Source organism: Gymnoscopelus braueri, assembly GCF_963280865.1.
Source record: "Gymnoscopelus braueri genome assembly, chromosome: 7".
Lineage (NCBI taxonomy): Eukaryota > Metazoa > Chordata > Actinopteri > Myctophiformes > Myctophidae > Gymnoscopelus > Gymnoscopelus braueri.
Window position 1 is genome coordinate 5,533,225 of NC_137608.1, and position 12,205 is coordinate 5,545,429.

At 41.3% G+C, this 12,205-nt stretch overlaps 2 protein-coding genes across 2 annotated transcripts; both read left to right on the forward strand.

Moving 5' to 3' along the window:
* Nucleotides 1–146: 146 nt before the first annotated feature.
* LOC308089558 (tetratricopeptide repeat protein 1-like) lies at nucleotides 147–6,834 on the forward strand. The gene is made up of 5 exons (XM_080434348.1): nucleotides 147–715; nucleotides 3,595–3,639; nucleotides 3,829–3,892; nucleotides 5,246–5,324; nucleotides 6,774–6,834. Exons 1-4 carry the CDS (start codon nucleotides 409–411, stop codon nucleotides 5,265–5,267), a joined length of 438 nt encoding a protein of 145 aa, XP_080290474.1. The 5' UTR covers nucleotides 147–408; the 3' UTR covers nucleotides 5,268–5,324; nucleotides 6,774–6,834.
* Nucleotides 6,697–11,983, forward strand: LOC308089555 (arrestin domain-containing protein 3-like). The gene is made up of 4 exons (XM_080434345.1): nucleotides 6,697–6,930; nucleotides 7,084–7,180; nucleotides 8,012–8,268; nucleotides 10,589–11,983. Exons 1-4 carry the CDS (start codon nucleotides 6,844–6,846, stop codon nucleotides 11,015–11,017), a joined length of 870 nt encoding a protein of 289 aa, XP_080290471.1. The 5' UTR covers nucleotides 6,697–6,843; the 3' UTR covers nucleotides 11,018–11,983.
* Nucleotides 11,984–12,205: the final 222 nt, after the last annotated feature.

Consider the following 12,205-nt stretch of genomic DNA (forward strand, 5'->3'; position numbering starts at 1 on the left):
GTAGGTGTTCTTAGACGCCCAATAGGGACGGGCTGTCATTGCTTAAGCCCTGCACCCTCTGTGTTCTTATTGATACAACTCGATTAAAAATCCTTGTCCTTCATTAGAATTACTTAGCTCTGCTCCTTGTTCTGGTTGGTTGATATTTGCCCCCAACGTGGACAGAGCTTCGAGGGCCCTGTCATCGCTGCTTGCAGCTTTAATTTGGAATTGAATTTGTATCTATGTTTATTGCTGATATTACATTTCGTTTGTATGATTAAACTTTAAATAAACCTGACCGAAGAGGAGAGAGAGAGTCTCCGACAGGAGAGCTTGGCTCTCAAAGAGGAAGGCAACGGTCGTTTCAAAGCCGCGGAGTACCGGGAGGCCGAGCACTTCTACACGAAGGCGTTGGCCGTGTGCCCAATGTGCTTCAGCAGCGACAGGGCGGTTCTGCTCTCCAACCGGGCCGCCGCCCGCATCCACCTGGATCTGAAGACCCAGGCCATCGACGACTGCTCCAGAGCCATAGAGGCGAACCCGGACTATGTGCGGGCTATCCTGAGGAGGGCACAGCTCTACGAGAAGACGAACAAGCTGGACGAGGCTCTGGGAGACTACAAGACGGTCCTGGAGAAAGAGCCGGGACAGAACGCAGCCAAGGAGGCCTGCATGAGGCTGCCACGCCAGATCCGCACCAGGGACAAGAAGATGAAGGAAGCTGTGATGTGGGGTAAGCTGAAGGACCTGGGCGACATGTTCCTACGGACTGTCCACCAGTAGCTTCCAGGTCAACCAGGATACCAGTCCAGAATTCAACAGATATATACCAGTGATTCTCAGTTCAAGGAACCCCCAGTTTGATATGCTTTAGGCCACGGACCCATCAATGCTCCCATCAATCATTTAGTAGGCCGGACCGGTAGGCATCGGTTCCGGAAGGAGACACAAAGGAGACTCTTTGTGTCTCATACCGGAACCGCTGCCGGTCATCAAATTATTGGCTTAGGAATGCGACAAAAACTAAAATATCCATGAATTCAAGTCTTTCTGGGGTGATCCTTTTGGGGGTGAACTATCCCTTTAAGGGTCCGCTTGGACCGCTGGTGGTCCCCCCTGGACCCACTGCTGAGAACCATTGAGCTAGATGATTGGATGTATTTCAATTTCAAATAGGCCTTCTGTTGATGATGCAAAATATAATGATCTCTGCCAGGCCGAAGGCAGGGAGGAGACTGTTTGGTAACACTTTACTTAAAGGTTGCGTCTATAATGCATTATAATCACATTTATACGGCATTATAATGCACTTATAAGGCATTATAATACTTGTTATAAATGTTTATAATCATATTTGTCAACTTATTACAACGTTTATAACGTATTATAAGTGTTGGTCGTAATGCATTATAAGCTCAGTGGAACAGCACATTATAACTACCTTAAAGGGATATTTCACTTTCAAAAAATCTTTGGGTAATTTTATCGTCTACTCAGGCTTTTGTGACCCCCCCCAGACAGTTTTTAAGTTGCTTGATTCAGTATTTAGATATTTGATATTCATTTTATCAGACACGTCCCCTTCTTATACAAACCCATTATAACTTCAAACTCCATTTTTAACATGTTAGATTAATCAAAAACACCTGTCCTTGGTTCTGGTGACTCATCCTGCCCTCCTAATACGTCAGGGGGCCGTCTTTTATCGATTACTTTTTTCATTTTTCTTTCTTTTTTTTTATTGCATTTAATTTTCCCCCAAAAATATAAAAAATAAATGACAAAAGTAACTGAAAAAACACGGTCTCCTCACGTATTAGAAGGACAATATCAGTCACCAGAACCAAGGACGGGTGTTTCAGATGAATCTATCATGGTTAAAATGGAGTTTGAAGTTACAACGGGTTTGTATAGGAAGGGGGCGTGTCTGATAAAATAATATCAAATATCTAAATACTGAATCAAGCAACTTAAAAACTGTCTGGGGGGCTCACAAAAGCCAGAGTAGATAATAAAATGACCAAAAGTTTTTTTGAAAGTGAAATATCCCTTTAACTTAGTTAGTTATAAGGTGTCTTTGTTAGAAGTTATGCATAATTATAAACATTTATAACAAGTGTTATGAAGCATTATAAGTGCATTGTCATGTATTATGATGAATTATAATGCATTATAGAGAAGACCTTTAAGTAAAGTGGTACCTGGTAGTTATAATTTGCGGTTCCACTGAGTTTATAATGCATTATGACCAGCACTTATAAATTATATTATTATAAGTCATAATACTTCATAACCCTTGTTATAAGTTGTTATGCATAATTATAAACATTTATAACAAGTGTTATAATGCCTTATAAGTGCATATAAATGTGTTTTTTAAAAAATTCCATACAACGGAAGTGCTGAAAATTGGCAACTTTCAGGAGGCACAGCTAAAGACTATAGCATTTGAAGATTGTGGAATAGTTGTCTGGTTTGAGGTCCTTGAAGGGGTGTAGGGGATCTCCAGCAAAAACATTTAATATAGCATCGATATAGCATCATCAACCACTTTAAACATACAATATAGACATTGGCTATTTTAAAATAGCAGAGCACGTTGCAACGCGTTGTGAGCTTGTAGATCTGCTATTTAAAAAATATATGTATGGAAGAATTGGAATATGTTGAAACCTTTTAACAACGCAACTATTGCAGGGGAGTCCCAAAGCATTTTCATATGGGGGTCTGCGGCCAAATCCATATTCATTTGGGGGTTTTGACATGAAAAGTTTAGTGTTGTGAGCTCGTAGATCAGCATAATCATATTTCGGGTGCACGACACCAGCAGCACCACAACCAAGCATTTTAAACTCAGTCAGTCATCATTACATGACGGTGGAAAGTAACTGAGTACATACTCAAATACTGTACTTAATTAAGTACAATTTTGACGTATTTTTAACTTTACTGGAGTATTTCCAATTTTCAACACATTTACTTCTACTCCCCTGCATCTCAGAGGCACATGTTGTACTTTTACTCCACTACAATTAAAGACGAAAAAGGAAACAGGGCTTAACGGGGTATTTCACTTTAAAACATTTCTGGGCTAATTGTAACGTCTACTCTGGCTTTTGTGAACACCCCAGACAGTTTTTAAGTTGCTTCAGATTCAGTATTTAGATATTTGATATTCATTTGATCAGACACGCCCCCTTCCTATACAACCCCATTGTAACTTCAAACTCCATTGGAAATACACATCTGTTTTCATTTACTGTATAATATTCTATTAATGTAAATGTTTTCATTAAAAAAAGTCTAATAAAAAATAATAAGTGAGTACCCCCTCACACATTAGAAGGACAATACCAGAAGCATGCACGCGTATTTTCAATGAGTCTAACATGATTAAAATGGAGTTTGAAGTTACAATGGGTTTATATAGGAAAGGGGCTTGTCTAATCTAATCTTAGTCTGTTTAAACAAACATATATGTTTACGTTGGCCATTCAACACAACTTTATTCTAATCAGTAACACTTTGGCCTACTTGTCTCTTTTCACTTGATTGTGAAAATAATATTGCAAAGTTTCAAGTAATATTCATTATATTGTTTTGTTTTTTCAGATGAAGATGGCTGTCGACTATTGACCGATGAGTATGGGAAACCATGTAAGTGAAGTGAAAGCCAACATCAAGATATTGTAGTTTGTTTTGTACAATGTCTGGGACCTATTGTAGACTTTATATAGCAGCCTATGACAATGAATGAAGGGTTTTTCCCATGGGACGTGACTGACACGCTCCATTATTCACTAGATTGTTTATGATAATGAGTTTGATTTTTTTTTTTTTTTTCAGATAGCAATGTTGTTACCCCGGGCTGCCACATCTATCCATTCACCTTTCAGTTTCCTGTCGACCAGTAAGTCTCATCCGATGTGTAATGTTTGTCAATCTGTCAATGATGAAACATTGGTTCTTTGAACATCATTTAAATTATTTAGACTGGTAGCAAGTAGCATACATCCTGTCTCCCTTGTACATACATAGATCTGCAAATGTTTTTGTGTGTGGCTTATATAGCCTAGTAGATGGTGCCATCTAGTGGTTATCATAAATCATCACATATCACCACATCCCATTTTCTTTAAATGTAAATCACACACAATGTAAACATTTGTTTTTGTGAAATTACACAACAAAACACATTTTGTGGATTTACTTTTTTTTTTACAAATATTCCAAATGGAATCTTCTCTCTTTTATTTTCACATATCAATGTCAATCATATTTTTTAACACATTGGGTGCCAGAGGTTTATTAAAATATTATACGTTGAGTGCCTGCATTTCTTCCATCCACTTGCGTTATACGTTTCGTGTTGTAGAAACCCCGACGCGGAAGTGCATGTAAACAAAGCGTGCGTGCGAGACGGCGGAGGGTCCCGACTAACGCCTGGAACAATAATATTTCCAATGCGATCCTCCATTGCAGCGTGATCACCGATCGAAAACGGCTCGTTTCCACCACGTTAAAAAGAAATGGAGATATTAAGCTTTTAGTCAAGGAGATAGCATTGGAATGGCCGAACGGAAGGATTTTTTACATGGAGCCACATCCAGCCTCTTCTTCTCAGAAACTCCTTGGGTGATCCCAAAGTTTCGTTTCAGCGCCCCACGTGGGCCCCTCGTGGGCCCCTCGTATAAAAATAGAATTGGGTCAATAACGATCCGGACCGTTTTCGGCACTTCTCGTTTGGATTCTCAAAAACGGTCCAGACCGTTTATGGCACTCGATGTGTTAAATGCGTGCATAAATGTCTTTGATAAGTGTTTTTTTTTCTTCTTTTCAATGTGCAAAAGTATATAGCTCTGTGCTGTTCTTTAGAGGATCAGTCTGTCAGGTGGTTTAGACTGGCGTGTAGACCTTCTCAGTACATGTGCTGAAGGTGTCTGGTCAGCTGGTAGTGCTGCTGTTGTGCAAACTGGATCGTCATCAGTTGACTGCTCTTTAAGTGTCTCTGGTGTTTTCAGCAAGCTCCGTCGATTCCTTCTCAGGACTTGACCATCTTCTGTTCTGACTGTGTAGGATCTAGGACCCACTTCCTCCAGAAATGTGTCTTTCTTGTTCCAGTCGTTAGAATCTTCAAGTCTCACTGTGTCATGTTGTAACAGTGGCACTAAACCTTTTGACACTTTGTCATAGTTTGCTCTCTGTCTGTTTTGCAGACACTTCTGTTTCTGTCTCACTATGTTATAACTCTTCTGTTTTGCAGTGTAAGGAAGCGTGGTTCGTAGCCTGCGTTCCATCAGAAGCTCAGCAGGAGACAGTCCATGTTCTAGTGGTGATGCTCGGTAACTCAGTAGAGCTAATGGATCAGAACCACTCTCTTGTGCTTTCTTGAGCAGCTTTTTGACTATGTGCACACCTGCTTTACCATTGGACTGGGCATACAGGGGGCTTGAGGTTACAAAATGGAAATCATATTCTTCTGCAAAGTTCTGGAACAACTCTTTTGTCAGAAAATCAAGTCTGACAAATACCTTGTCTTGAAGAGATAGATTTCATATGTGTAATCACACAAGTAGTGCGATCTGAAAAATAGTCTATGACCAGCAGATCATTCTTTCCATCCTGGTGGAATAAGAGTTCCTGATAATGTTTTAAATCATCACATATCACCACACAATGGACTTGTGAACAACCGTAATCTATGTTGAGTACATATTCTATCCACGAGTTTCCAGTGTCCCACCATGAGGCCTTGCAAGAAACAGACTGAACTTGGATCTCTTTTTTCCCCTTTACACCAAACCTGTTGCAACGCTTGTGTAGATCTGCTATGCTATAAGGACCCCAGCATCCCAATTCCGGGTTGAATGTTCGCCAAAAATAGCAGATCGGGAAAAAAGCGATCCAAGTAGGCAAGTACAGCAACTCAAGTCTGTTTCTCTAAGAATAGAGTGGTTAACTTAGTTTTCAAGCAGGCATAATGAAACATGGTGTCCCTGCTGTACTGAACAGCAGTATTTGCATCAAGGTTATGAATTTGCAGCAGCTTTTCTAGAAACAGGTCTGTCTGTCTGTCTGTCTGTCTGTCTGTCTGTCTGTCTGTCTGTCTGTCTGTGTGTCTGTGTGTCTGTGTGTCCGTCTGTCTGTCTGTCTGTCTGTCTGTCTGTCTGTCTGTCTGTCTGTCTGTCTGTCAGCGTGCATGTATGGGGATAATCTCACAAACAATTGGATCCATCAGTGCCGGAAGATGTGGCAAGCAACGCTGCATGCAGGGTCTCTTGGGGTCTCAGGCGATGGCTATTGCAAATTCAGTTATTTTATGCATATTTTACCTAACTCAGATTTTCTTTTTTGCAGATTAATAACACTGAGTGCATAATTCTTCTAAACAAGCCACGCCCGTCCATCTACAAGTGACATGTGACACATGTATTAGTAGTCTGCAACCATACATGTATTAACGACTTTCACCTGGCATCCCTATTTGCAAACATTTTAGTTGTGTTGCGGAACTTATTTTTTGCCAGATTTTCTTTTTTGCAGATTAATAACACTGAGTGCATAATTCTTCTAAACAAGCCACGCCCGTCCATCTACAAGTGACATGTGACACATGTATTAGTAGTCTGCAACCATACATGTATTAACGACTTTCACCTGGCATCCCTATTTGCAAACATTTTAGTTGTGTTGCGGAACTTATTTTTTGCCACCCCCTGTTTTTTTCTGAAATTATGCTTCTGCACTATATTTTTACTAACTGGCTGATTGATACCTCTCATCCTTTCCAGGGAAGCTTGGGACTTGCCACCCACCTTCAAAGGAGAAGTGGGTAAAATCAGGTACACCCTGGAAGCCTACATGAGCAGGCCCAATATCTGGATGGACGATATGGACATCACCAAACTCATCTTTATCCCCAAAGCTGTTATCAACTCTGAACTGATGGTATGAGCTGACTTAACAAGGCTATTATGGTATTTCATTTGTTTGTATTATTATTTTTACTTCATAGTTTTCAATTTCAGTTGGTTTTTGCTAGTTTGCTATTAGTGGGTCAGGAATGGTATATGAATGTGTCCTTTGTGGTTCCTCTCCCAGACCCCACAACATGACACCAAGGAGAAGAAAATGAAACTGTTTACATCTGGAATGGTGGCCATGGACGTCAAGCTGGACAAGATGGGATACTGCCACGGTGAGAAGAGGCCTGTCACAATTATTACATAATAATTGCCTAATCGTAAATTATTTGAGATAATCACAGTTATCCTATATTAAAATTGGCTTAAGGGAGAACCGACGGGCGGACCTCTGACATCTCGCTCATGTCACTATGAGTCAGCTATAACCATATAAGGAGTTCCCAATGCAGCTACGCCCAAATTGTCTAACCTCAATGTGTCATCACGGCTAAATAGGGAGTCTAGGCCAGTCTATGACATCATATTGATGACATCAGCGTACTCAATATTTGGGGAATATCTGATTTATCGATATTTTTGGAGGTCGGCTGATAAGACCGACTTCCCACCTGGCGCATCACGCTCTATGCGTGATGCGCTAAGTGGGAATTCGGATCGCCGCCCTCTGCGGCATGCCCATATATCGGTCGGATTGGCTGTTCTGGACAATCGGATCTCCATATACCTATACAGTGTGGGTGTATCGGTCGGATTTGTTCTGGACAGTTTGCTTTCTGCTGAGTTTGATGCCGGTCGGTCTCATCTATGCACATGACGATATATGGGCATAACGGTCGGATTGGCGGTTCTCCATACAGTATATGACTATATATAGGCGTAATGTGAGATCGGCGATTTTGGACAACCGCCTACCGCCTATCCAACCGACTCAACGCTGGCAGCCATGCACTCAACACCCTAGGGTCGTCGGCGATGCACGTGCCGAGTTTGGAGTCGGTCGGACGGACGGTTCTCGAGATACGTGAATAACAGACGGACGTACAGAGATTCGGTGCATTTACTGTCAGAAGTTGAATGGGATTCCCCTGGTGTGTGTTTTCCAGGAGAGGTGATCAACGTGGTCGCCTCCATCCAGAACAACTCGTCCCGGGACATCAAGCCCAAGTACTGTCTTTACTCGAAACAAAGCTTCCTTGCCGAGAGCAGTAGGAAGCTTTTCACCAGAGACCTCATCAAAGACGTGGGGGACGTCATCCCACCTTCATGTCACCAGACTGTCACCAGGAACATCACCATTCCCTCTCAATTGATTCCATCCATTCTCAACTGCAACATTATTAAAGTTGAATACAGGCTTAGGGTAAGTTATCTGTCAATTAAGGTTAAACAGTTGGTTTGTATATGTCTGAAACAGTCTAATATCATGTGGAGTAACACAGGACGTAGCCTAAATCTGATTAAGTCAGGGCTCATCTACATTAATGTTTTAATTTTTAATTTTTAATTTTTGAAAGAAAGTTGCTCTCTAAATGGACTGTTGAAATGGGCCCCCAGAACACATACACACACACACGCTGTAAAAATGTACAGTCAGCAAATCTTGGACAATTACCCAAACACCCCTCAGGGTTACAAGTTCAGTAACATCGTATTCACCATATTTTGCGGCTACCAATAATAGAAGCGTTTGCACCGAATTTTGCAAGCCGTTTAGCTGCTTTCTTTGGCATCCTAAATGTTGGAAGCCTACAATCAACCTATGTACGTCCTAGGCTGCCAAAGACAAACACAAGTCGATTTCACCTATAACCTAGCTCTGTGATGGTATGGAGGAGCGGCTGGAATTTAATGACTTTTGTCATAAAAGCTTCCTCTAAGCTAGAGGTGCAGGCCACAAGAATGGAAACTGATTTGGAGCCTTCATTGACAACAACAACATCTGGTGTATTAGCAGAGAGATGTGCAAAGATTTCAGGATTATCAGTACAGAGTTGAAACATGGAAGGTTTGACACCGGTTTGTACATTCTCACTGACCGTGTAAAATGTTTGGATATGTCCTTTCACTCCTTTGTTATGATATCAACTATTCTGTCAAAAGCCCTTAATAGGCATTGCAGCCATTTAGAATGTGTGACATGGTTTCTGTAACAGGCCCTGTGGTGTGACGCAAACAGTGATGTACATGGGTAGAGGGAAACCAGAGGGAAAGGTTGAGTCTGGTAGGAGGGATTTGTAACCTGGCTCTTACTGTAAAAGTGATAATGTCCTCATTGAGAGCAGTGCTCCTAAGAAATGAATGGGAAACAGAGTGATCAGCAGAGGGAAGACAAGCAAGTTTTCCTTGAAACACACACATCAGTGCAAGTTGATCTCCATACATGTGCATTTGACTTCATATACAGTGTATTTCCTTTTCTTTTTTCTTTAATGTTTGTTTTGTAATCATAATCTAAATTTACAAAGTAACTTGTAACTAAAGGTTAGTTACCTCAAAATTGTACTTAACTCTTTGACTGCCAGAGTATTTTCATAAAGTACTCCCCCAGTGCCAGCAATTTTCGTGTTTTTTTATTTTTATATTTTGAATTTTTCTCATGAAAATAATTTAAGGGGACATAATGTAAAGACCCAGCACAAGTCCGCCACTAGAGTGCAGCACATGACTGCTTGATCAGGCCGTTGGGTCTCTCTCAGCCTTCTTGATAGATTAGACAGAGAAAAACATGAAAACGGAAGTGACGTCGTCCCAGATTGTTTTGATCGCCAAAATGCCGTCGTGATACACGAGGGCGATGACTGATCGTCACCCAGACCATAGATTATAGAAGAGAAACTGTCCGTTTGTCCGTCATACCGTGTGAAAGACCATTTATTTACCTATTTTGGACGAAAATGACTGGGGAAAAGAATCAAAAACCGGAAACGGAATCCAGGTCATGAAACCGGATGCAGATGTCCGTGAAGTAAGTGGAACTCGAGAATAACATTGAATATTAAGCAGCATAGCGCAATCAGAGATTAAACAATGAACGCGCGTCCAGCGCGTCGAGCGCGTCGACGGCCAACTGGACAAAGTAGCACTTGACGCGTTATCGCGTCGTCCGCAGTCAAAGAGTTAAAGGTAGGGTAAGTGATTTTCTTTGGTTAAAATAAGTGTTAAATAGCTCTATATTCTGATAGTACTCATTGCTATAGAGTGTTTGTTCAGTAAAAGGAGTCTCCTTGTCTCTCCAGCTCTTTATAAAACAGAAAATGCATTTTCGTTTCAGTTTCAGTTTCATTTCCAATTTTATCCAATCAGGATAGAGAACACAATCAGGATATAGATTAAACAAGTGAAATTGGAAGTGATGACACTAAGAAATGAGCAGGCAAAATTGGAAATGGAACTGGAACACTATAAAAATGAAGCTTAAAAATGTGTACTTTCTCCTGATTGGCTGAGATTTTGACACCTACCGGAAAATGTATTTTCTGTTTATTAAAGAGCAGATGATGAGAGATGGGAGACTCCTGTTACTGAACAAACACTCTATAGCAATGATTACTATCAGAATATAGAGCTTTAACCTTTTAACAAAATATTTTTTGTTTTAACCCAAAAATATCACTTTCCCTACCTCAATGTACATAGTTTACGTTTTGTTGATATCAAACATCACTGTGTGTTTTCTGCAGGTTTATCTAGATGTGAAGTACGCGTCAGACCCGCACATCAAGTTCCCCATCGTCGTCATGCTGGCCCCTGGGCGGCAAGCGGTCCCCAGGGGACCACCGGCATACGGGCCCCGACCTGCATTTGAGGCACCCGGGGGCAAACCAGGATTCGGGGCCCCCGGGGGCCAACCTGAATTCGGGACCCCCGGGGCTCAATTAGCATTCGTGGGACCTGGGGGCCCACCATCATTCGCCAAATGCAAGCCCCAACCTGCATTTGAGGCACCTGGGGCCCAACCTGTATTCGGGGCACCCGGGGGCCCACCAGCATCTGGGGCCCCCAGTGGCCAACCGCCAGCATTGAGCAACCCCACTCAAAGTGGGGACGCCTCCCCGCCCCCTTACGGCTCGTATGGGATGTATCCGACTTCTTCGGAAAATTTCCTCTGAATATCAGGTGTATTTTGTTAAAATACTGTAAGTGTTAAATAGCTCTATATTATGATATTAATTGTTGCTTGAGTGTTTGTTCAAAAACAGGGGTCTCTCCAGCTCTTCAGTAAAGAGAAAATGCATTTTCAGGTTGGGATTCCAATTTTATCCAATCGGGAGAGAGAACTCATACAGGATACTATCAAATTGAAGCTGATGAATGGGTACTCTCTCCTGATTGGCTGTAACTGGCAATCCATCTGAAAATGTATTTTTATACACTAGCAACCACCTGTTTTACCCTAGAAACCACCTGTTTTACCCTAGCAAACATCTATTAGACCCTAGCAACCGGCTATTAGACCCTAGCAACCACAGTTTTACCCTAGCAACCACCCATTAGACCCTAGCAACTGCCTATTAGACCCTAGCAACCGCCTCTTATACCCTAGCAACCACTGTTTTACCCTAAAAACTGCATTTTATATACTACTCTGCACTGTCAACACTATCAAAACTTTTAACACTGCTAATACTTTAACACCTTTAAAACCTTTAACACCTTCAAAACCTTTAAAACCTTTAGAACCAGTCCTTTAAAACCTTTAGAACCTTTAAAACCTTTAGAACCTTTAAAACGTTTAGAACCAGTCCTTTAAAACCTTTAGAACCTTTAAAACATTTATAACATTTAAAACCTCAAACCTTTAACACCTTTAACACCTTTAACACCTTTAAAACTATCAATACTCAATACTATCAACATTCTTAGCGATCCCACACTGTTTCTTCAGGAACAGTACTTTCTAGTTATTACTAGACCTGTGCACGTCGGGCACCGGCCTACTTGGGAACGATGCAAGTTGGGAATGCATGCCCCACCCTGTTATGCAACCTGTTATACCCGTTGTCATAGCACCCCTGTTTTAACCATCTGTCTGTCTGTGTCCCTTATTTTGTGCCCATATATGGAAATCTATATTTCTGTCCTTGTCCCTTTTATATATATATATATATATATATATATATATATATATATATATATATATGGAGATTCCTGATGTTATCAGTATTTAACCGTCTGTCTGTCTGTGTCCCTTTTGTGCCCGCATATGGAGTGTGCACGTCGGGCACCGGCCTACTTGGGAACGATGCAATTTGGGAATGCATGCCCCACCCTGTTATGCAACCTGTTATACCTGTTGC

Bases quoted from the DNA above. Each gene is read 5' to 3' on its own strand.
- LOC308089558 (XM_080434348.1), top strand. From the start codon at position 409: ATGTGCTTCAGCAGCGACAGGGCGGTTCTGCTCTCCAACCGGGCCGCC. The intron at 716-3,594 runs GTAAGCTGAAGG...TTGTTTTTTCAG, and splicing joins GAAGGAAGCTGTGATGTGGG to ATGAAGATGGCTGTCGACTA. The intron at 3,893-5,245 runs GTAAGTCTCATC...TCTGTTTTGCAG, and splicing joins TTTCAGTTTCCTGTCGACCA to TGTAAGGAAGCGTGGTTCGT.
- LOC308089555 (XM_080434345.1), top strand. From the start codon at position 6,844: ATGAGCAGGCCCAATATCTGGATGGACGATATGGACATCACCAAACTC. The intron at 6,931-7,083 runs GTATGAGCTGAC...TTCCTCTCCCAG, and splicing joins TTATCAACTCTGAACTGATG to ACCCCACAACATGACACCAA. The intron at 8,269-10,588 runs GTAAGTTATCTG...TGTTTTCTGCAG, and splicing joins AAGTTGAATACAGGCTTAGG to GTTTATCTAGATGTGAAGTA.